Source organism: Erythrolamprus reginae, chromosome 5, assembly GCF_031021105.1.
Source record: "Erythrolamprus reginae isolate rEryReg1 chromosome 5, rEryReg1.hap1, whole genome shotgun sequence".
NCBI classification, from domain to species: domain Eukaryota; kingdom Metazoa; phylum Chordata; class Lepidosauria; order Squamata; family Dipsadidae; genus Erythrolamprus; species Erythrolamprus reginae.
The window spans coordinates 54,747,550-54,771,444 of record NC_091954.1 but is presented as its reverse complement, the minus strand read 5'-3'; the positions used below and the strand labels follow the sequence as shown (position 1 = coordinate 54,771,444).

General features: G+C 41.2%; 1 protein-coding gene across 1 annotated transcript in view; it reads left to right on the top strand.

Moving 5' to 3' along the window:
• Positions 1-2,343: 2,343 nt before the first annotated feature.
• Positions 2,344-23,895, top strand: part of CCDC172 (coiled-coil domain containing 172) — a 38,853-nt gene continuing 17,301 nt past the window's right edge. The window contains exons 1-6 of the mRNA XM_070752641.1: positions 2,344-2,422; positions 3,275-3,360; positions 6,246-6,362; positions 7,163-7,328; positions 19,474-19,575; positions 21,142-21,244. Of these exons, the coding sequence (XP_070608742.1) occupies positions 2,344-2,422; positions 3,275-3,360; positions 6,246-6,362; positions 7,163-7,328; positions 19,474-19,575; positions 21,142-21,244 (653 nt within the window). The remainder of the gene's footprint in view (positions 2,423-3,274; positions 3,361-6,245; positions 6,363-7,162; positions 7,329-19,473; positions 19,576-21,141; positions 21,245-23,895) is intronic.

The following is a 23,895-nucleotide window of genomic DNA, read 5'->3' as shown; positions in this document are numbered from 1 at the left end:
TCCCCAACTCCTGGGCTACGGCCCACTACCAGGCCACAGCCTGTTTGGAACTAGGCCCTGAAAGTGTCAGATGACAATGTGCACATGAAGCTTCCCTTGTACAAATGGCAGCCATCTTGCATTTGCGATTGAAGCTCCCCTTGCATGAGTGGCTGGTATGCATGTCTGGTGTTCTCACAAATGGAGCTCATGCATGCCTGCCTACCACTAGCAGGGAACTATCACCTCCCCTCCCTCCAGAAAGATTGGGGACCATTGATATATATGGTCTATCAGTATTGTTATAATAAAGATCAAATACTGTATCTATATGTTGCAATATATTTTAAAAGTTAAAAGTTCAGTGGATTGTATTTTACTTTTTCACATGACTATACCAGGCAGTGATGGGGTACCAAAATTTTTACTACCACACTGTGGGTGTGGCTTATGCATTTTGTTTCAACATCTTTCAGTGCAAATTGGGTGCTCTGGGGTAGCGCTCCAAATTTTGCTACCAGAACTGTGTTCCTGACCGTTCCAGTAGGAGCCCATCACTGATACCAGAGTACATTCCAGACATTCTGAGGATGCTGTCAAAATTCTGTCCTGACAATATAAATACAGTAATACTACAGCAACAACAAAGGACTGGGGCTTCTTTGATCTTTTGCAATCAGATGAAGCGGTCTGTGTCACTTCTACATATTGATCTGTCTGCATTCATATCACAAATCAGTCTGAAGCAGAGACCCTGTTTTATGTATAGTATTTAGGCCTCCCTTCTTATGAAGATCCCAGGATGGGGAAGAACAATGTTCAATGTTGCCAAGACTATATGGCTGTGAATTTAGTGCCTCTTGAATCCCAGAATCAAAAGATTCCCATCCTTGACTCTGAGCATTGCCCACTCAGATTCAATGAGCAGTTTGGTAGCCTTCTGTGTGAACAGTTCTTACTTGAGAATCAGGTGGCAATTGTGGTTGACATTGCTGGGGGAGTCTGCACCATTTCATCTTACGGTCCACTTGACCTGTTTGTGGATTGGGGGTGGGTGGGCTGTTCACAGTCCCTCACTTTTCAGTCATGTCTCAGATGCAATACACTTTACATGGAGTTGGCCTTAAGGAATCTCAGGAAGGTAGAGCTGGTCCAGAATGAAACCCTGAAATGGTTATGGGCACTTCTCCCAAGGGCCATTTGACATCACTAGTTTGCAAGGTGCATTCATTCCCAATTGGCTTCTGGGTGAAGTTCAAAGTACTGATTATAAACTTTAAAAGTCTACACGGAATAGATCTGAGTCCTTGTAAAATTGACTTCTCCCTAGGGTGCCACAAAGTACTGGGTTGCTAAGGGTATGATAGAGGATTTGCACACCGGTAGCGATTGGTGTGCTGCACATGCAGCTTTGGTTCTCTTGTGTGCCCGTGTGCATGTCCCAGCATATTTTTGCTTTGTGCTCATGCACAGAAGCAAAATCTTGTGAGGGGACGCACGTGTGAGCTTTGAGTGATTTTTTGTTTTTGTGCACATGCGGAAGCAAAACAAAAATCACTGAAATCTTGCACGTGCAAGATCCTGCACATGTGCAGAAGCAAAAATATGCTAGGAGCGCACGCACACAATAGAACTGAAGCTGTGTGTACAGCGCACTGGTAGCAGCAGTAATGGAAATCCACCCCTGGCACCACACACTGTGAGGGAATAATCCAAGACTCTTCAGTGAAAAGAAACCGCCTTGTGAGATTCAGAAGACAAGCCTTCTTGGTGATGACTGGGTCATATGAAATGACCTTCCTCCTTATCTATAAATGACTCTTACTCTGACTTACTCTTCCTCCAGGCCTTTGGGCTCTGATATGTCACAGTCCCGCTTGGATGATAGTTTTGCTGCTATTTGAGTCACCATTTTATTGTTGCATTATTCCCTCTTGATGTATACTTTTTGTTAAATGTTTTTGCCACTCAGAATTATTTGGCTTGCACTGGGCGGCCACATAAGTGAATTAAACAAATAAACACTCCTGAAAGAGAGAGTGAGCAAGTGGGCAGTACCATTTTAAACTGAAGGTGAGAGAGAAAATTTAAACCTCACCTCTCACAAAAAGTTATCAGTGCAGAGCATATTACATAACCAGGCCAGAGTTAGTTATCCTTCTGTCACATGTCAGCTTAATAGATGCAAGACTTTGTTTATTAATCAGAGCAAAATTACAGCCACACACCACACATCTGATGTGGTTTTGCCCAGATTTCTCTGTATGACCTCTGTGGAAAAGGCTTCTTCTACATGGTAGCTCCACAGCTAAAACCCAGCAAATCAATTTCTCTTTTCCTCTCCTCATACTGAGAGATCTCAAAATGAACCTAGACTCCTTGTTCCAGCAAATCTTCCTGGTAGAACAGAAAGCTGAAGAAAAGAGGTGTCTGATGCATCAAGGTCAGGGCCTACCCTTATTTAATTAAGATTAAGACACAGATACCACTCAGGGATCTTTAGAAGAGGGGAGGCCTAAACACATAAAGCAGGATTGCTGCTTCAGACTGGCCTGTGATACGAATGCAGAGAAGCCATTGTGTAGAAGTGCCACAGATCGCTTCATCTGATTGTTGAGAAGCCCCAGTTTTTGTTGTTGTCCTGGTTTCTATTATTGTTCTTATTATCGGTACTCATTTTGTCCAGGTTTTCTTGATTAAACTTCCCCTCTTGTTTCAAAACCATGGATGTGGGTTCTTTTTGAAAAATTGGCACAACATGGTAACTTGAAATGTCCTTTGAGACCAAGTAATTGAATAAAAGAACATCACAGCAATCATGAAGAATTACGATATCCTAACAATGCTTTGTATTGTTCAATTGCCAGATGGTAGAGTATTTATTTCCTTTCTGCAGGGATTTGGAACTGAGTTTGGAAAACTGGAAAACTGGTTTGTGTGTGTGTGTGTGTATGAGAGAGAGAGGGAGGGAGGGGAGAGAAAGAGAATGTGAATTGCCTTTGAAGATTTCTGGCTCACCAAAATTATTGAAGATTTTTTATTCTCTGGTTTGATCTTATTCAAATGTAAACAGTCTATTGAGTTTAAAAAAGAGAAACGGTTGTGCTATTTTTCCTAAAACTGATTAATCCTGACTTATTCACAGTGGAACTCATAATGAATTTGCTACCATAAAATCTTCATTGATCAAATATCTTTGAGATTTTTTAAAAAACTAATTCATGTTTATGAAAAAAAGAACGTTTGTTTCTGAATACATTCAAGGTATAAGTACAGTATACGCTTTATATTGCAGTTAAACAGGAGATAAGCAAAAATCATGAAAAAGCTAATCAAATTACACAGCAACTTGGTGAAGAAAAGCAAAAATTGGAAATTGAAGTAAGAGCAATGGATTTTTAAACTAATGTTTTAACTTTTGATATCTTCTAGTGGTTTTTTTGTTATATATCAATGTTTATATTAAAAAATAAATGGGATTTATCATGATCCATATGTGTTCGCATACAGAGCATTGCTATTTTATAGTATTAGTAGTATTCAGCAGGATTATGGTAGAGGCATAGAAGATACAAATGGAAAGAGGGAGGGAGGGTGGAAGGAAAGAAGGAAGAAAAATTCTCTTACCTTTGGTATTAATTGGTATTAAATTTTGTTATGTTTCTTGATAGTGGTTACATTTGGACATCAAGTTCAATCATAGTGTCTGATGACAAAAATGAACCAGATAAAAGAAAATATCTATTAATTATGCTTTGGCAATACTAATATGTAAACAAAACACAATTGTTTAAATCTAATCCTTGCAACTATTCTAGAAGAGGATAGGATAAACTATTATTTATTTTAAGTATCATTCAAGGAATCATAAGAAATGCTTTCAAGCATGTTCAGAAACAACTTTCAGGAATTCTTAAGAAAAGCTCCTGAAATAAGCTTTAGAGTGTTCTGTCTGGGTGCCCCCAGACTTCAACACCAACTGGAAAAAGCAGCCAGACACGCTGGTAAAAGCAAAAGCACTTTATAGTTTGAAAAATAAACACAGAGAAAAACCTGTTCTTCCCAACAGGCAGACTATGAGGCTTCACAGTAAAGTCCTGACGGCCAGACAATACAGCAGACTTCTTGCTGGCACACACACCACTGCAGAGAATAAGCCCCCACGCCTTTTCCCCCAAGGTTTCAGCCTTCAAGGCCACAAGCCAGAATCAGAGACGCCAAAGATCACAGCCAGGTCCCAGGACTCCCAAAGATAATACTCCACAATACAGGAAGGGTGGGTCTGCCTTTTCAGCCTTTCTGGGAAGTACCTGGCTAATTGTCCCCTTCGTTGTGCTGCTCTTCTCTGCCTATGATCGATGATGGCTTGAGCATTTTCATCTAAGGACTCCAGGCTGCTTGCTGGGGAGAGCTCCACCCCGGGGGATTCTGGCTGTTCTCCCTCTCCCTCGGCCTGATATTCCTCCTCCCCTTCTGCCTGGGCCTCCTCCTCCTCCTCCTGTTCCTCATCCTCCCCCTCTGAGCAGGGAGCCGGCAGAGGTTCAGCCGTTCCCTGAGGAGCCTCAGACGGAATCACAACATAGAGGACCACCAAATTTTTCTCACTTCAATTCCTTGAAAGTTTAGAATTTTGTTTTTATTGCATTTGTTTTTCATAAAATTAATCAAAACTTGATACAAATGGGCAGATCATTTTTCCAGATCCTTTCAGATCACCTTGAAAAAAAATTAGGAGAGATTCCAAATGCAGGAACTCAAGGGACTTTTTTTTAGGTTAGGGGTTTTTTTGGATTCAGAATTTTCCATCTCTGTAATTTCATTTCACCAGCATATTGTAAGCAGATCATATAGAAATAAAACCTATAACTGCCCATTCAGTTGGTAAGCTATTTAAAATCAATCTAACACTTTCAGTTACAGTCACAGAGTTTATCAAAAGAATGTGTTTGAATGTTCTTGAACATTCTTAAATTTTTCATGACCTCTCATTTAGCTATAAACCAAGGTCACAGAAGAGGAAATCCATTGTCCTTTCTGCAAAATTACAAGAACTCTATTGCCATTTTTGCTAGGCAATGCAATTCATTTGGTCGCTGTTTATAAAATAATTTATGACAATCATAATTCCATGTATACATCACTAATTTGCTAGTGACTCATTCTGATTTACAGTTTTGGTTACTATGGCAGATATAGAAGGTTGGTGAAAGTAGGGAAACAATTTTTATTAATTACAAATGAAGAAAACTAGAAAAGCATTCCTAAACAAATTATAACTTTAAACTTACATAATTAATTACATAAAGGTCAATGAATATTAACTTATATATTTGGCTCAATTTATTTTTCAAAAGTCTGTTGCATGCATTCACAATCCTGGAAAAGCCAATATGCATTACTTCTGCTGGATGAAATAAATTCCGTTCACCATTATAATTGTCACCACTTATCAGTTTGGAGATAGTGAAACAATTAAAAATATGCTCAATGCAGTGTGTATTAGGTTGACTGCAGATTGCTCTACAAATTTTATTTCTAATTTTCATGCATGCAAGATATTATAAATACGTATATAGAAAAATTCAGAGGAAAAAAAGTTTCATGAGGCCAAACTGCTTTTGATCAAGGCAGTACATTTTTGGTATGTTCTTGTGAAAAACTAGGTAGCATGTAATTAGAACTTTGAATTATAGCATTTCACCTTTCAAGGTTCAGTACTTTCTTTTCAAAAATGCTGCTCTCAAGAATATATTGTGTAAGTAGTTTAGGACATAGCTGATCTCACCAGTATAATCCAATATAAATGTAGTCACACCTTGGCCAGCATGTCCCAGTTTTATAATGACTAAAGAGACAAAGTCCTTCACTAACCATGAGTCCTGGTTGGGAGATGAAACGTTGTTTCTCCATCACAGTGAGCTATTTCCAAGGCATTTGCAATCAAATGGTCTCAAATAGTAAGGAAAGCTGATCCAGAGAGAGAGTTTAGCAGCTAGAGGTTTGGAAGACAAAACTTGGATCTGCATCTCCAAATTCTTCTGAAATAGAAAGGTTGTCTAAATGCAGGACTTCTACCTATATTAAAAGACTTTATTTATTTTGATCAGATGGATTTAAGAAATAATACCATTTTAAAAATGTGTTTAGATTGTTTTTTAAATCTTACAAAGATTGTCATACGTTAACATCTGTCTAACAACAAACCATAACAAAAAAAAACCCCACTTGTTTTTAATTGTACAACTTGTATGTTTTTCTTTTTATAGGCTCAGTTGCTATCCGAAAAGCTCTTTAACTTGGAACTTTTCAAGAAACGGAAAGAGAGTTTAGAAAAACAGAAAGCTGATCTTATAAGTCAGAAGAATACTAATCTTGAAGCTTATGTATGTTTCCAATGGTCGCATTTTAAATATGTAGTACCCAACCTTTTTAGAATTACCTCTAGCCCAAAGGCTTGGGTTATTGATTTTTACAACTAATTATGTTAATTTATTTCCACAAATACAAAAAATAAAAAATGTATTATTTAACACAATCATATTAGTAACTAATAAATGCTAGTATTTCTTACCTAAACTAAGCAGGTAGACAGGTAAATAAGTAGGCAAGTCTGTAAAGGAACTCAAGGCAAAATAATGTTATGTTATTATTCTTAAGGAATTTAAGTTATTGGGTTCAAATGATATGGGCTTAAAAGGATGCTTGTTTTAAGAGAAAGGCAATTAATTATGTTTTCAATTAAGGACATAATGCTACTTATTCCTTACCATTTCCATGCTGACATTTTCCAGTGAATGTGGTTGCTATTATTCTTGTAATATTAACAAACATAAAATATATTCCTCATAAGAAAATGTACTTTGAAATAAATTATAGTGAAATCAGCTGATATTGTTTATGAGAAAATGCAGTTTAGGCCATGCATAAAAATTAAGTGATTTTCTCATATTCAAATGGGAAATTTCCATAGTGTACAAATGTAAGATGAATATTTTTATTATGCTCTTATAATGCATACTCTTATATTTGTATTCTATTTCCAAAATCAGTATAGTGGTTATTATAGATAGTGGTTTGACATATCTTCCAATATTTTCTATATACTGTATTAAAATGTACATTTAAAAAGTATATAAGATTAATTTTTTTCATTTACACTTTTTACATTTTATAACATAATAAGAAAAATCTAAGGATAAAAATTGCTGAAGAAGATGAAACATTTTTGAAGGAAATTAAGAATTTCAACAATGAATATGGGTTAATATTAAATCGGGAACTTGTAATTAAAAAAAGAGCTCAGACTGAAATAGGTGAACTAGGTGAGAAGGAAAGTCTTCTAAGAAAAGGTAGGTCTTCAGTTTAAACATTTTATCTTAGATTACTGCAGAATATAAATATTTGTACTAAAACTCTCTGGCAGAATAAATTCATATTTTTCCAGACTTTATTTTTTTAAATTTAATATAACCATTTGACTGAAGTGAAAAACAGTACATTGTAGTGAAGCTTCCTGTCTGCTGCAGAGAACTTTAACTGTGGATTTGAACACTCTATTATATTTATGTAGGATATACTAGACCAATGACGGCGAACCTATGGCACAGGTGCCAAAGGTGGCACACGGAGCCATATCTGCTGGCACGTGAGCCATTGCTCTAGCTCAGCTCTAACGTGCATGTGTGTGTCAGCCAGCTGATTTTTGGCTCTCAGAGAGGCTTTGGAAGGGCATTTTTGGCTTTCAGAGAGCCTTCACGGGGATGGGTGAGGGCATTTTTACCCTCCCCTAGCTCCAGGGAAGACTTTGGAGCCTGGGGAGGACAAAACACGAGCCTACTGGGCCCACCAGAAGTTGGGAAACAGGCCATTTCCAATCTCCAGAGGACCTCTGTGGGGTGGGGAAGCTGTTTTTGCCCTCCCCAGGAATTGAATTATGGGTATGGACATTCACACATGCACAATAAGCATACACACACTATTTCGGCACCCGAGGAAAAAAAGGTTCGCCATCACTGTACTAGATTTCTGTCATTGTTAATTATTTTCCAACCTTCCATTTTCTATTGTATACTACTGCATTCTTAGTAAATACTAGAATATGAAAATAATATTAGTTGTATGTAACAAGCATTTTTTAAAAAACATTTCTAAACCTCAAAGTCTAGAGCAGGTGTTAGGGTATGGGGAACCTTGTGACTCATCCAGGCCATGTGCCGGGAGTTTGACAGCCCTGGTCAAAAGTTAGAATCAAAGTGAACTGTAATTAGCAAAGGTAGCAGTCAAGTTGAGTATTTTTCATGTCAAGTTGATCATTTTTTAGCTTAGCATCACAGACATTCTTTCATCACCTTCTCTATGAGCACCAAATATTAATCATGATATTAGACATAGGATCAACACAGCCATCTACCAGGAGATTTTGGAGCACTAGGCAATAGTTGGCAACTGTAATTTCACAGGTAGTGTGTTCAACAATATGATACAACCTAATATATCCATCAAATGACTAACTTAAGCAGACACTAATTTTCATATCATTTTTTTATATGAAGGTAATTAGTCAAATAAATCTGTATAATTGCAAACTTTCATTTGAGAAAATGTGAATTTTAAAATGAACCAGTGAAAAGCAGCAGTATTTAAACGAGTATTTTACAGGATTCAAACTGTGGTGTGAGTTCTCCAACACACTATTAACTAAAACAGCATTTGCAGTGCCTCATTGCTACTAAGCAAATTGTGTATAGTGTTTTTCTTCTAATACTTTTCTCTTATTTGGGAGAACAACTTTTGAACAGTTACTGTTTTGTTGTTGATTATAAATATTTTTGTTCAGATTTAGGTTCAAACTAGTCACTTATTTTTCAAATTAATATTATACTTTCTCATATAAATGGACAACATAACATTAGCAACTTTTTGTCTTGAAAGACTATTGTGCTCTGGAAAGAGTTCCTAGAACAGCATCTAGTGTGGCCAATCTGAGAATGGCCATCCCTTCCACACAGCACAGATCCATTCTGTCACCTGCCTGGCCCCTGGATTTTGTTGGTTCTGGGACTGCCTCTTTGTCTCAACATGCAGAAATGGAGAAGGTCATGCTGCATCTTTAGCCTCCAAGCTGAATAATCAGAGGTCAAGTTTCCCAGCTGTTAATGTCCATTCCCAATGTCTTTAAATCCATCTTACAGATATCCTTATATTACAGCTATGGTCTCCCTCTGGGGTGTTCTCCCATGCCTCCTGGAAGGAGAGTCCAGCATGGGTTTAGCTCAAGTCTTATTGGTAGGACTGAGTTTCAAATTAACATAAATAAATAATAATTAGGTACCGCCCCCTTGCTGCCCCAAGTACCCAGTTTTAAAAAACTCAGTCGAGGTTAAGGACATGAGTTTTTTCCTCTCACCTTTAGGTTCGAATTCTTCTGATGGGGTCTCTGCCCTCCGCGGGCACCACCCCCACCTTTTCTCCTTTTGGGGCCTCTTCTCTTCGCGGGTACTGCCCACCGAGGAGCAACTGGGCTGTTTTTATTGTTAAAAATTGTGACTGAAAGTCCAATTAGCCCAATCACCCCAGATGGGGGGGGTCCGCCCCTCCCCATTCTCGGGGGCGGCGGAAGCTTTAGATGCCGGAGCTGGCAACCGCGGCGGCCATTACGGCCGCCGAACAGCTGAGTGAGCCGGAGGGGGGCTTCTTAAGCCGCAGCGAGTGGACGGCGGCGAAATGCACATTCCCGGCCGAGACTGAAGCCGCGGCGGCCATTACAGCCGCCGAACAGCTGTTTGGAGGGTTCGCAACAGAGAGAATGAAACCGAGGCTTGGCGAGCCGCAAGGGCTCGATTACAATCAAAGCTGCTGTTCCCGCCCTTTTCTAATTGGTGTGGTGCCCTATGAGGCAATTCCTTTGCGAAGCCCTATAAACCGCCATGTTTGTCTCTTTGGCTTTATGCCAGACATAAAAGTGCCGTTTGAATTGGCGCGAACTGGGCAGCGGGCCAAGTTGTCAGGCTCTAAGATCTGCCCAGAGACAGTTGACAAGGTCACGTGGGCGGCTAACAGCCAATCAAAAACCGTTTAGCTGTTCAGCCTGCCTGTCTGTCTTTAAATGCGAGTGAGAGCCTTTATTACTGTTCAACAGTCTTGATTGCCTTGTGCTTTGTAATTCAATCGTGAGTACGCTGCCCCATATCCAAATAAGATATGGCTGACCAACTTATCAGTGGGGAGGAGCAGGCCCAACCAGTTCAAACACCTGTTAAGGGGAAGGATAAGGCCAGCAAGCCTAGGAGTAAGTCCTCCCAATCAAGCTCCTCTCTTCGTGAGGCTGAGAGGAAGATCAAGGCCCTGGAGCAGCGTTTGGAGGCGGCCTTGTCCCCTCCCATCATAGGTGGACTGTCCATAGGCCCTTTCCAGCCTCTTCCTCCATCGCTTTCTGTGGGATCCCAGGGCACAGCAACCGAGAGGGACTGGTCCCCTGACAGGCAGGCCCCTCTTCCCTTGCCATCAACTGCTGCAAGGCCTGAGAGGCCTTCATCTTCTCATACCCAGGCACTGCTTCAAGGGGAACTACAGACACCATGTTATGGGCCTTCAGCTACTTTCACCCCCACAGCAGCGGGGCTTAGAGACAATGCAGATGCCTGGCAGGCCTTTGCCCCTGCTATACAGGACATTGTCGCCAATGCATATACGCAGGGCATAGCTGCAGCAACCCAACGAGCCAATACCTTTCCATCTCAGCCTATCCAGCCCAGGGATATCTGGTCAGCACCACCGCCCCCTACTGGGTTGGGTTCTATGTCTATTGACCACACCGACTTTGAAGAAGACAGTGACCACGGAGATGGCCTGTCAGATGACGAATTCTCGGTTCCAGAGCAGCCAGCAGTGGCAGGTCTGTTTAAACCCTCTTTGTATAGGGTTTTATTACGTAAGGCAAAGCAAGCCTTAGATGTACCAGGAGCAACACCACTGGTGGAATCATCAGACGGGCCACGCACTTCAGCTGCTCTATGTAAGGAACCCGCCAGAGAATCGGACAAGGTTCCTGCACTGGAGATCTTCCTCGAGAATGTCAAGCGCCCGTGGCAACATCCGGCGGCGGCGCAAGGGCCTTCAAATCTGGAACGCAGGTTTTATACCTTTGATGACAGCATGGAGACGCTACTCCAGTTTCCTCCTGTGGACAAACCAGTGGCCACATTGGTTTCCCGCACGGTTGTGCCTTCGGAGACGGCGGACAACTTGAAACCGGATGAAAGGAGAGCGGAAAATCTTCTCAAGAAGACCCACCAGATGGCCGCTTGGGCTCTGCGAGCAGCCTCCACCGCCTCCTTCTTCAGTCGGGCATCCATTATGTGGATTCAGGAGGTTCAGGCGAGACTGGCTCCTGAGGAGACTCGACTGCGGCAGGACTTGAATAAGCTCCTCGCGACGGCAGAATTTTCCACGGATGCCACCCTGCATGCCCCAAAATTTGCCTCCAGGGCTATGGCCTCCACCATTTCATCAAGGCGCCTGCTTTGGCTCAGAAATTGGCAGGTGGATGCCAAGTCCAAGTGGACTTTGTCTTCAGCTCCCTTTGAGGGCACTAAATTGTTCGGGGAGGCCCTAGATCCTGTCCTGGTGGAGGATAAGGATAAAAGGAAGGTCCTCCCAAGATCTTTCCGCCGCCAGGACCGCAGGGCTGGTCCGTACTCCCGTAGGCAGTCCTTTCGGTGGGACTCGTGGTCCGCCCCTTCACAGCAGGCCAGACCTTACTCGCAGGGGGCCTTTTCCTCATCCTACAGGAATGACCGGCAGTATTCCCAGGAACGAGGCAGAGGTTTCTCCCAGACGAGACGCCCATACCGGGGATACCAACAACGGAACGCCAGACGTGCCAAGTGACTGCCCGGACGACATTCCTTTGGGGGGCAGGCTACAAAAGTTCAGCGACAGATGGCGAGCTACCACCTCAGACCCTTGGGTCTTAGCCACTATCTCACAAGGGCTAAAGATCGAGTTTCTACACGATCCTCCAAACCATTTTACTGCCTGTCCGGTCCCCAGAGACTTCGAAAGGAGGTCTCTGTTGGATCAGGAAATTCTCCACCTTTTACAAATCCAGGCGATCGAACCTGTTCAGGACAATTCCAAGGGTACGGGGTTCTATTCAAAGGTGTTCCTTGTACCCAAGGCCTCCGGGGGTTGCAGGCTCATCTTGAACCTCAAACGTCTCAACCAGTATATTCTGTATCGACGGTTCAAGATGGCCTCCCTCCGCTCCATCCTGGCCTCTGTTCGGGCAGGGGACCTGCTTACTTCAGTGGATCTAAAGGAGGCCTACCTGCACATTCCCATACACCCGTACCATCGACAATTCCTTCGATTCTGTCTACACAACGTCCATTACCAGTACAGGGCCATGCCCTTTGGCCTATCATCGGCCCCACGTACCTTTACGAAGGTACTGGATGCACTACTGGCCGATCTGCGGTCCCGCCCTATACGGATTCTCGCATATCTGGACGACATCTTACTTCTGTCTCCAACCCGCCAGAGGGCGCACAAGGACTTACGAACCACGATGTCTTGTCTACAGCGTCATGGTTTTACCATCAACACGCCAAAAAGCCATTTGACTCCTGCCACCAGCCTCATTCATCTGGGCGCGGTGATCGATACGGTCTCTCAAAGAGTGTATCTATCTCCGGACAGACAGCACCGCATCTGTTCCCTCATAGCCGGCCTTCAACAGAGCCGAACGGTGCCGTTGTCTTTCCTGTCAAAGGTACTCGGGACCCTGGTATCCTGCGTGGACATTGTCCCTTGGGCCCGTTACCATTATCGACTTCTCCAGTGGACCTTGCTCCCGTTTCAGCGTCGCAGATTGAGTCATACACACCGTCTCACCGTCGTGGGATGCGAGTTACAACACTCCCTCTGCTGGTGGAGATCTGCAGCACTGCGGCAGGGCACTTCCTTCGGACCATGCCATCACACGATCCTCACCACAGACGCCAGTCTGCTGGGGTGGGGGGCTCACATCCAGTCCCAGGTGGCTCAGGGCTTCTGGAGCCCTCAGGAACTATGTCCAATAAACATCAATTTCTTGGAGTTGAGAGCTGTCCGCTTGGCCTTGCTGGCCTTCGCCACCTTACTGGAAGGTCACCACGTCCTTGTACGCACGGACAACGTAGCGACCAGGGCGCATTTAAATCACCAGGGCGGAACGCGCTCTCTCAGGTTGATGGAAGAGACGGTCCTCCTCTTCAACTGGGCGGAGACTCATCTTTCCTCCCTCCATGCAGAGCACATCGCGGGGGAGGACAACAAGCAGGCGGATTGGCTCAGTCGCCAGGAACTGGACCCGGCGGAGTGGCGGCTCGATCCGGACCTGTTTCAGGAAGTCTCGCGTCGGTTCGGGGAACCGGTGGTGGATCTCTTCGCTACCCCCCAGAATACCCAACTCCGGAGGTTCTACTCCCGGTTTCCAGCTCCGGGAGCCGAAGGAGTCAATGCATTACATCTTCAGTGGCCAAAGGTCCTACTGTACGCCTTCCCCCCGATTCCACTCATTCCATCAGTGGTAAGGAAGATCCTGTCGGAGGAGGCGGAGGTGATCTTGCTAGCGCCTCATTGGCCGCGGAGACCGTGGTTTGCGGACCTCAGAGAACTGTCCATTTCTCCACCGTGGAGGATACCGGACGACCGGATATGCCTCAGCCAGGGGTTCGTGTACCACCCGGAACCTCAATGGTTTCACTTAACCGCATGGCATTTGAAGGGGACAGGTTGAGGAGCTGTCTCCTTCCCGAGAATGTTATCGCGACTATTCAAGCGGCTCGACGCCCTTCCACAGTCCGAATTTATCAGGCAACATGGGCAGCCTTTCATTCCTTCTGCAATGACAGGAACCTTCGACCACAGGATTCCTCAGTCATCCCTGTCCTGGAATTCTTGCAGAAGGGTTTGGAGAAAGGTTTGGCGCCAAACACGCTAAAACGCCAGGTCGCAGCGCTTGCCACCATTATAAAGCGGGACGATGGGGGACCTTTAACTAGTCACCCTTGGATTAAGGATTTCCTCAGAGGGGCTACCAACACGCATACCCCTCCTGTTCGTCGTTTTCCCACATGGGACTTGACCTTGGTCCTTCAGGCCCTCACGGGACCACCGTTTGAACCGTTGAGAACTGTTCCATTGCGTTTCCTTTCCTTTAAGACGGCCTTTTTGGTGGCGGTCACCTCGGCAAGGCGGGTTTCCGAACTGTCCGCCCTGTCGGTCAGATCAGACTTGTGTCAATTTTATCCAGACAGAGTTTGTTTACGTCTGGACCCCACCTTTCTTCCAAAGATTAACTCTCATTTTCACAGGGCTCTAGAGCTGGTGTTACCGGATTTCTGTGCTCACGGTACTCACCCTTTAGAGCTTAAATGGCACAAGATAGACGTACGCAGAGCGCTGAAGCTTTACATCAGGCGTACCGGCAGTTCTCGCAAGACTGAGGCTTTGTTTGTTTCGTTTAGTGCTAGCAAACTGGGCCTCAAGGTATCATCTAATACTATCAGCCAGTGGGTGAGACTATGTATAGTTGAGGCATACAAGGCGAGCGCAAGGACTCCACCGAGTGGTATACAGGCTCATTCGACAAGGAGTGCGGCTTCTTCGGCAGCGTGGGCGTCACAAGCCCCCCTTGAAGATATCTGCAGAGCCGCGGCCTGGAGTTCACCCACAACTTTTATTCGCCATTACAAATTGGACACCTTCGCTTCAGCTGAAGCTGCTTTTGGCAGACGGGTACTCCAGAAGGTGTGCGGGGAGGTACCACCCATGGTTCACAATCTCCCTCCCTGAACCTTGGACCTTGGGTATATCCCATGCTGGACTCTCCTTCCAGGAGGCATGGGAGAAGAACCGTTGTACCTACCTGAACGGTCTTCTCGATGCCCTGGAAGGAGAGTCCATACCCTCCCGAAGAACCATGGGAGTTTTGGTTTGATGAGACTGTTTCTTATGTTATTATGGTTGTTAATAAAGTTCATTACCTTTACATCTTTTCGTTTTTTAAAACTGGGTACTTGGGGCAGCAAGGGGGCGGTACCTAATTATTATTTATTTATGTTAATTTGAAACTCAGTCCTACCAATAAGACTTGAGCTAAACCCATGCTGGACTCTCCTTCCAGGGCATCGAGAAGACCGTTCAGGTAGGTACAACGGTTCTTTTCCCTGTACTATTTCACCATACAGTTAGCCTGCTCACCCCCCCATTCCTTATCCTACCTTCTGCCGCCAACAGGCAGTTAGCCTGCTTCCCTCCCCCCCCCATTCCTGATCACATATTGCTAACATATTGTAAGCCGCCCTGAGTCTAAGGAGAAGGGTGGCATAAAAATCAATCAAACAAACAAACAAACAAACAAATAAATAGATAGGCATCGTAGTTATTAAAGAATTACCACATGAATAAGGTGACCAGATGTCACGCTTTTCACGGGACAGTCCCACTTTTTAATAATTTGTCCCGCGCCCCGCGGGGTTTTTAAAAAGTCCCGATTTTTCTTTCTCCAGGTTACAGATTGCTTTGCACAGAGAGAGAGAGAAAGAGAGAGAGAGAGAGATTAGGGTGGCATTAATGATTTAAATGAGTAATGGACCCACGCCTGAAGGAGAGCCAAAAGGGGCAAAAGATATAATACTAATCTCTCTGTGGTGTCTCGTCTTTGCTTGTATGCTAACGGAGTGCCTAAAAAGATCATGGCGGATCACCGCTGGGAGTTCAGGATCCCCCCTACTGGGACTTATCCCTGAACTTTGAATATTTGTAGACTTTTAGGACGCATTTCCTTTCGTCATAAAGAAAATGTATGTACTGGTTAATGTCCAGGTCAGGAAACATTAACCAGTCCAGGTCAGGTTAAGGCTTTCTCCGGAAGCCTCAAAAAGTGTCACCCTTCACACTTGTCACATCTGGAAGGCTCAAAAGAAGCATTTTTTCTGTGTGATGCCCGCACGGGTCTCCGGCCAAATCTTGAGTTTAACCCACATGCGTGCACGCACCTCCAATTTTGTGGCCACTATTCCTATGACTTGGATTGTTTAGAACTGCCCCGTCCTTTGGGTGCCACTCCACAGGATTCCTGACTTCTGAGATCCTAAACTTATTCCCCTGGGTCTTCCTGGGTATCCAACCCAGAAACGGGAACATCGTCTTCCCATTCGATTGGTAATTTTTTTATCCTGATTGCGGACCAAGTTTAAACTTAAGCCACCTCTCACCACGCAATGCGCGCTTGGCGGGCTCTTTTTGAAGAGCAGAGCATTTGAGTTGTTTTTAAAAATACTCCTCTGTGTGCGATTCTGCTACCTGCACAGCTGCAGTAGCAGAATTGTGCTGGCACTCAGACCCATGAGGGCGAGCACACATCACCATTCCACCTTAACAGCCCACCTCTGGACATCAGTAAGGCCTACAGCCAGGGCAAAGTGGAGGAATTTGCACATGTATTAGAAGAAATGCTCCGAGGCCTGTCTGAAAGATGGGAATATTTCAAGAATGCTGTCTATAATACCACCCTGTATTTGGTAAGAAGATTAGAAAGACAGCAGATTGGTTTGAAGCCCACTGAAAGAAGCTGACACCAGCCATTGAGGAAAAAAGGAGAACACTGATTGCATACAAAGAGTGCTCCAATGCTACAGATTCTGTGATCTACTTGTAGCAAAGTCCAACAAGCCGCCAGGAGATGTGCAAATGACTATTGGTTGCAGCTTTGCTCTTGGATCCACACATCAGCTGACACAGGTAACATCAATGGGATCTATGATGGCATCAAACAAGTCTTAGGACCAACACAGAATAAATCTGCCCCTTTGAAGTCTGCTACAGATGAGATTATCTAGGACCGGATGCAGCAGTTGGCACACTGGGTGCAGCGCTACTCTGAGTTATATTCTAGAGAAAATGTGATAACTGATGAGGCTTTGAATGGCATTGAGTGCCTACCTGTCTTGTAGGAGCTTGACAGTGAGCCAAACTTAGAGAAAAAAACACAGCTCTGGACTGCCTCGCCTCAGGCAAGCCACCCAAGAAAGATAATATCCCTGGTGAAGTTTTGAAGTGCTGCAAAGAGATCATTCCCACAGAACTGCATGCAATCTTCTGTCTCAGTTGGAGGGAAGGTGGAGTACCACAGGACATGAAGGATGCAAATATCATACTAGATAAGAACAAAGGTGACAGGGGCGACTGTAACAACTATGTGGCATCCCTCGTGGTAGGGAAGCTGCTTGTCTTTGTAGTATTGAAGAGGCTCCAGGTGCTTGCAGAGAGTGTCAATCCAGAATAACTGTGGATTCTGAACCAACAGGTCCACTACCTATATGGTATTTTCTCTAGACAGCTGCAGGAGAAATACAGGGAACAAAGACAGCCACTTTTTGTAGCGTTTATAGATCTTACGAAAACTTTTGACCTGGTTAGTAGGCTTTTATAAAATCCTCCCCAAGATCGGCTCTCCACCCCAGCTCCTCAACAGATCCTTTCATGAAGAAATGAAGGGGAAGGTAGTTTTTGATGGCTTAACATCAGATTCCTTTGACATTCGAAATGGAGTGAAACAGGGCTGGGAGAATTTGTGCTAGACTTATGGTTGGGGTCACCACAACATAAGGACCTATATTAAAGGGTCACACAATTAGAAAGGTTGAGAACCATTGCTCTAGATTCTGAGCTGAATAAATGTATTTTATTCCAATTTTCTAGACTCAGAAAGAGAGTATGGCTTAATAAGAAGCTGACGGAACATACAAAGATCCAAGTTTATAGAGTCTGTGTCCTGAAAACACTCTTGTATTGCAGAGAGTCTTGGATCCTTTATCCACAGCAAGAGAGAAAGTTGAATACCTTCCACGTGCACTGTTTCTGAAGTATCCTTGGCATCATCTGGCATGATAAAGTTCCAAATAGCACAGTCTTGAAATGTGCCGGAATTTCTAGCTTGTATACGCTATTGAAACAACAACATTTTCGCTGGCTTGGGAATGTTGTGAGAATGAATGATGAGTGAATTCTGAAAGATCTCCTGTATGGACAACATAACTATCAATAAAAATATACATAGAATAAAATGTAATCCTGTGCTATAGTTAAACATGCATATATCTGTTAGTAGGAAATCTACTATACTGTTTGGAGTATAAGACACACCTTTTTTCCTCCCAAAAAAGAGGATGAAAATCTGGGTGCGTCTTATACTCTGAATATAATGCGTCTTTATGCATCTTATACTCTGAATATAATATATATGCTCCATAAATTGCATTTTTGGGTGATCCTCACTTCCACATGGAGTCTGATTCCTGAAGCATCCCGGGAAAGTGTGTTGAAAGCCAGGCTTTCCCTCAGAAAGGCCTGATAGAGATGCAGCACATCAGTCCTCCTGGACCTGCCATTTCGTAAACATGCTACCAGACTTTCCAGCAAGCCCCTATGCCTTTGCTGCCTTGGTCAGAGCCTGATTCCTGAAGCAGCCCAGGGAACTGTGTTGAAAGCCTTTTAAACGAAAGCCTTTTCAAGTGGTAGACCGCCTCCCTGATTTCAAAAAGGGTGCCTGAAACGTAGAGGAAAGAGTTTCCAGGTGGCAGATTTCCCTCAATTTTGGGGGAGTGAGAATCTGCCACTCTTCTGAATCTGAAACTACTTCCTCTGCTATCCTCACATTTCAGGCACCCTTTTTGCAATCCGAGAGGGGGATCTGCCATCTGAAAACACTTTAGTTTAAAAGGCTTTCAACGCATTTCCCTGGGCTGCTTCAGCTGCTTCTCTATCGGGCTTTGCTGTGAGAAAGCCCGGCTTTCAATGCCTACAGCTATAAGTAAGAAGACCGGGGCATTTGGGGAGTGGAGCCAAGTCTGTCTTCTGCCCCCATGAAAATCATACCCCACTCCACCCACTCCAGTTAAATTCCATCCCAATTTCAGCAGAAAAATATGTCAACAGATGCATAATAAAATAGAAAAACTGATTAAAGATTTGAAGAATATGTGAAATTTTATTCTTCTTCTCAGTTTTCCTAATATTACCTGAGGAGGCTTTTCTTGAGAAATTTAGTTAGTCACCTTATACAAGTAAACTGACCACTTCCCGTAGCAAAAATCTGAGATTTACCTTATGCAACAGAATTGGATTATGAAAAATCAAGGAACATCTGCTACTAATATGTTTTATTAGTAATACAAAAACACAGAAGATTATACAGTCATATATAGCTATTTGTAATTTCTTATTCAGTTCACATTTCTGTAATACTTTTGTAGAAGGATATATATATGCAGTATATACAGAAGTATACTGTACTGTATACTATATATAATTTCTTGCAGAACTGGATTTTATTAATTTCTTTATATAGTTCTATTTCAAAATATTTAGAAAGGGCATGCCATAGAGTTTTGTAATAAAGATTACATTGTTAATAGATTTCTAACTTGAAAATTATTACTTTCTTAGAAATAGAATCAATGGAGCGTGAAACAACTCAATTAAAAATATTTCATCTACGGAAGAATGAATTAAAGCATGATTTATCTACTCTCCAAAGGAAATTCAGAGGTATATTGCCTACCCAATGTTCAGCTGATTTAATGTTCAAACATGATTTGAGAAATAGTGTTTGAAATTTATCCTCACCGGAAGACGTTTTATGAGAAAGCAGAAAATACAATATATACAATTACTTTAAAATGACTATGTGGTAAAATTTAAACAAACAAATAAAAGTACAAATGTATCCTGTACTTCTTGGCAATTTTAGCTAATTTTATTGCTAAAAAGAGGTGTGGTTTTTTTTTAATGAAGCACAGCCTTTCATTACTTTTGAAAGTTACTGTAACAAAACCCACAAAATAAGCTCTGATTTTACACTTTCTATTCTCATATTGTTAAATGTATTTCATTATTTGTAATCAGCATATTTAACATATATTGTGCTATATCAATTTGTAAGATTAATCATATCCTAATTTAACTTTAACCTGATAAATTAGTAAGTATATTGTATTTTAAGCTCAATCTCCTGAGCTTCCTCTTTTAAAGCTTATATTCTATTTTTAGCTCAAAATATTTATTCGTATATGTCAATATTACAGTGCACAAGTGGAATCTACTAATGCCAGTTCAACTGGCTGAATTTTACATTCCAGAAAAAATTGACCATTGGCTATGATTTCTATAAATACTAAGACCTGTTACTATTGGTATATTGTGAATGGAAAAGACACAAGTAAATGGGCTCACAAGTTCCATGAATTTCTTCTCATCGGGCTGTATTGCATATACCTCAGTCTCCCAGGAGGTTCAACCTAGTTAACGGATGACAACAAGAGCTCTACCCCTAGACCTCCTCTGTAATCACCTGCTAGCTATGTTCAATTCAGTAATCCAGGTAGCTTGGTCTATAGGGTCATTTTAATGACCTCACCTACTACATTTGTGAAGCTGCAGACCTTTTTGCTAAGCCTCACCCAAACTGAATCTGACCTCACATTACTAATCCATATAAAAGTCTTGACATCTTCAGAGTCAGTCTCTGTGGCTGTTTAATTGATGCTGGTTTGGGCTCAATCTGGGCTTTTCTGGTTGTATTTCCTCCAACTGTGGCACCTTGGCTCATGCTTAACTGGCTGCCTTTGCAACTGCTACTTTCTACTTTCTACTCTAGGGCTTAAAGCAAAAAGGCTTTTCCCTCCCAAAACTAGCGTTTCTTATTATTTACTCCACCCATTCTAAGCATCTAAGGAACATTCCCCATGCCTGTTACCCACTGCTCCCTGCTTTTGTCTATGTATGTTGTCAGTCTAGGTAGGTAGGGCCATTTATATCCAACAGAGGAGCTATAAAGTGTTCCTATATCTCCTGATCCAGACCCTTCCCGTCTATGCTTGACATTCAGGAGTTTGCATTCATTTCAAGGAATGACCAGGATTTCAGATCAAACTTCTTGCTCCTAATCTGGTTTAACAGCAAATAAAACCTGAGAATTTTGGTATGCAGAGACTCTACTCGATCTTTGGCCAAGAGCTGTTCAAAGAACAAATCTACTGAACTTAGTGTAGTTTTTAAAAATTGTCTAGTATAGATGGATAATAGTTTATTATAAAAAGTGTCATTTCTTTCTAGATTTTGAAAAAGAAATAGCAGAAACTAAATCTATCACAAACTGTTTAGAATTAGAAAAAATAACAATTTCTGAAAAACTTCAGACCGATCCGGAATATATAAGGTAAAAACACTCTTTTATAATGTAACAAATTGTATTTAGTATTCCTCTTTCTTTTTGTAGAGCATAATGGATTCTTTTCTGCCAGTTTCTTTCTTATCTTCATGAAAGGTTAAAGCATAAATAAAATGTTCTAACTATAGCTTGCTTCAGTATTTGTGTGTAGATAGAGAAAATGAATTGGTGAAACATACATTACAAAGAAACTCTAAATGATTAGATCAGTTTAATGTCTGTAAGCCTACAATAAACACTACAAAACTAACTTTTGTATTATGTATTCTGTTATGGTAAGTAAATTTTTGTGAATGAAATTGTCATTTTTTAAATAAATATACTTCCTTTGCAGTATTTTTATTACTGAGTCATTACACACTCAGTACAGTATAACTAGGAAAGTGCTATTGAATTTTAAGTGCTGAGGACCAAAGTTACATACTATTCTAGAATTTGCAATTAAACTTGTAGGGCTGTATTAAAAAAATAAACAGGATTAAGATGTAAAGGATATACACTTGAAAAACATTGAGGTTTTTGCAAGATAAATGAAGTGATGTATCACTATTCAAATTATTGAATATTATATAAAATAAAGATTTATATATAAAATAGAAGTAACCTATGGAAAACTTAAGAATTTTACTTTCTATAATCTAAACTGTTTGAGCCCTACTGTATTATATTTAAAATTATTTGTTCTATGTTTTCCTCTTAACATGGAAGGAGATAAATGGAGGGATATATATGTTTTTTCTGTTGAATCACCAGGTATACCCAAATATGAGGGGGAATATATTCCTTTCACCTTTCTTTATCAGTAAAAAAATCAGTAAAGCTAATTAATCTGTTAATTAGCTATTCACAAATAGTAAATGTTACATTAATATTAACTATTTGGTAACTTTTATTAATTAAATATTTACTTAATTATCCTCTGTTATTAATCTTTTATCCTGCTTAACAGAATAAATTTATATTCGTATGCCTGGCACATTAACTGTCAATTTACATATTTGATTTCCCACAATTTCTATTGAATTTTAAAAATTGTATCGAATCATTTGATACCATGGACAAGCTATTTTTAATTAAATTAAAACTCAAAGTGCACATCATTCAAAAAGTATCTAGTAACTCTAACAAGGGGAATATAGTGCACCGCTGGAGAAAAAAAGAGAGATTATTTTGATGGAACATGACTTACAGCTGCTACTAAGGCTTTTCTTGTGGTGGTAAGAACAGTGATACAGTGTTATGAGTGGCACAGTGGTTAGAATGCAGTATTGCAGACTATTTCTGCTGACTGCTGACTGCCTGCAATTTGGCAGTTCAAATCTCACCAGGCTCAAGGTTGACCCATCCTTCCATCCTTCTGAGGTAGATAAAATGAGGACCTGATAAGTTAGAACCCCCACCTGCTAATGTTTCCATGTATTCATAACCATCTCTTGTATTCATAACCATGCTTATACATTTTATATATTTACAATCATATTTATACTTTTTCTGTAATATTAAGTATCCTTGACAAAATAAATAAAACATTTCTCTCTCATCTTTCTATAAAACCTGCTTGTTTGTTTGTTTGTCTGTCTGTCATTTCTTCATCCATATATATGGCTCTAGTCTTTATAAAAACTTAGAAAACTACTAATTAAAGAATTAATTAATTAATTTAATTTTAACATACCGGTAATGGCTGAAATAGTCTTATGAATGTAAGTTGCAATTTGACTGTCTCTTATTTGGATAAGACCAAGAAATTTCAGGACAGACACCAGTGGCATATTTAGTTCTTTAATTAAATGTGTTTGAGTTGTTGTTTTTTTTCAAAAGGCTAGAAAGGAGAAAAAAAGGAAGAAAAAGGGGGTAGGCTGGAGTGGCGTTATTTACTAGGTATAACATTTTTTTAGATATTAACTTCTTAGCAATTCAAGGGAAAACTGTGATCTTGCACAAAGATTAAAGTAAGGTTTGACCAGAATCATGGTATATGCTATGTATGTCGTCTGCATTTGAATTCATTGGCTGGTTTTATAGCAAAATGAAAATATTTTAATTAAGAGGAAGTGATTTATTTACTGAAAGCTTAAGAAACTTTTAAATTAGCAATTACTCAAGTAGTGTTACTTTTATGTATAGAACTCTTTACAAAATCTGACTAGGTTAGCAAAATATTCTCATTCCCTCCACTGTTCCCATCATATAAAATCATATAAGTGGAATCTTAAGATGTTTCCACATTAGTAACTATATCCCTGGTTAAAATATCCCTTGCAAAAGCTTTAAAAATGAAATCCATGACTTTTATTGGTGTTTAACTACAAACAGGGTAGCATCAAAATACATTTTTCAAGACATTTTCTAAAGCAAAACATGCTTTGAGTAGATATATTCTGCACTTATGCTATTAAAGGAATATTATTAAGGAATCTTAAAAATTAAGGAATCTTTAGAGAGGGGTGGCATATAAATCCAAACAAACAAACAAACAAACAAACAAACAAACAAACAAATAAATATTATTAATTAATAATATTAAGATATAACAGAAATCCTCAAAACACCGAAAAAAATAAAAGGATTATATACAGTATTTGCAGTTATTTTACTCCAAAATGTTTTAATTTCACACCAGTTTGCACAGGCATCAT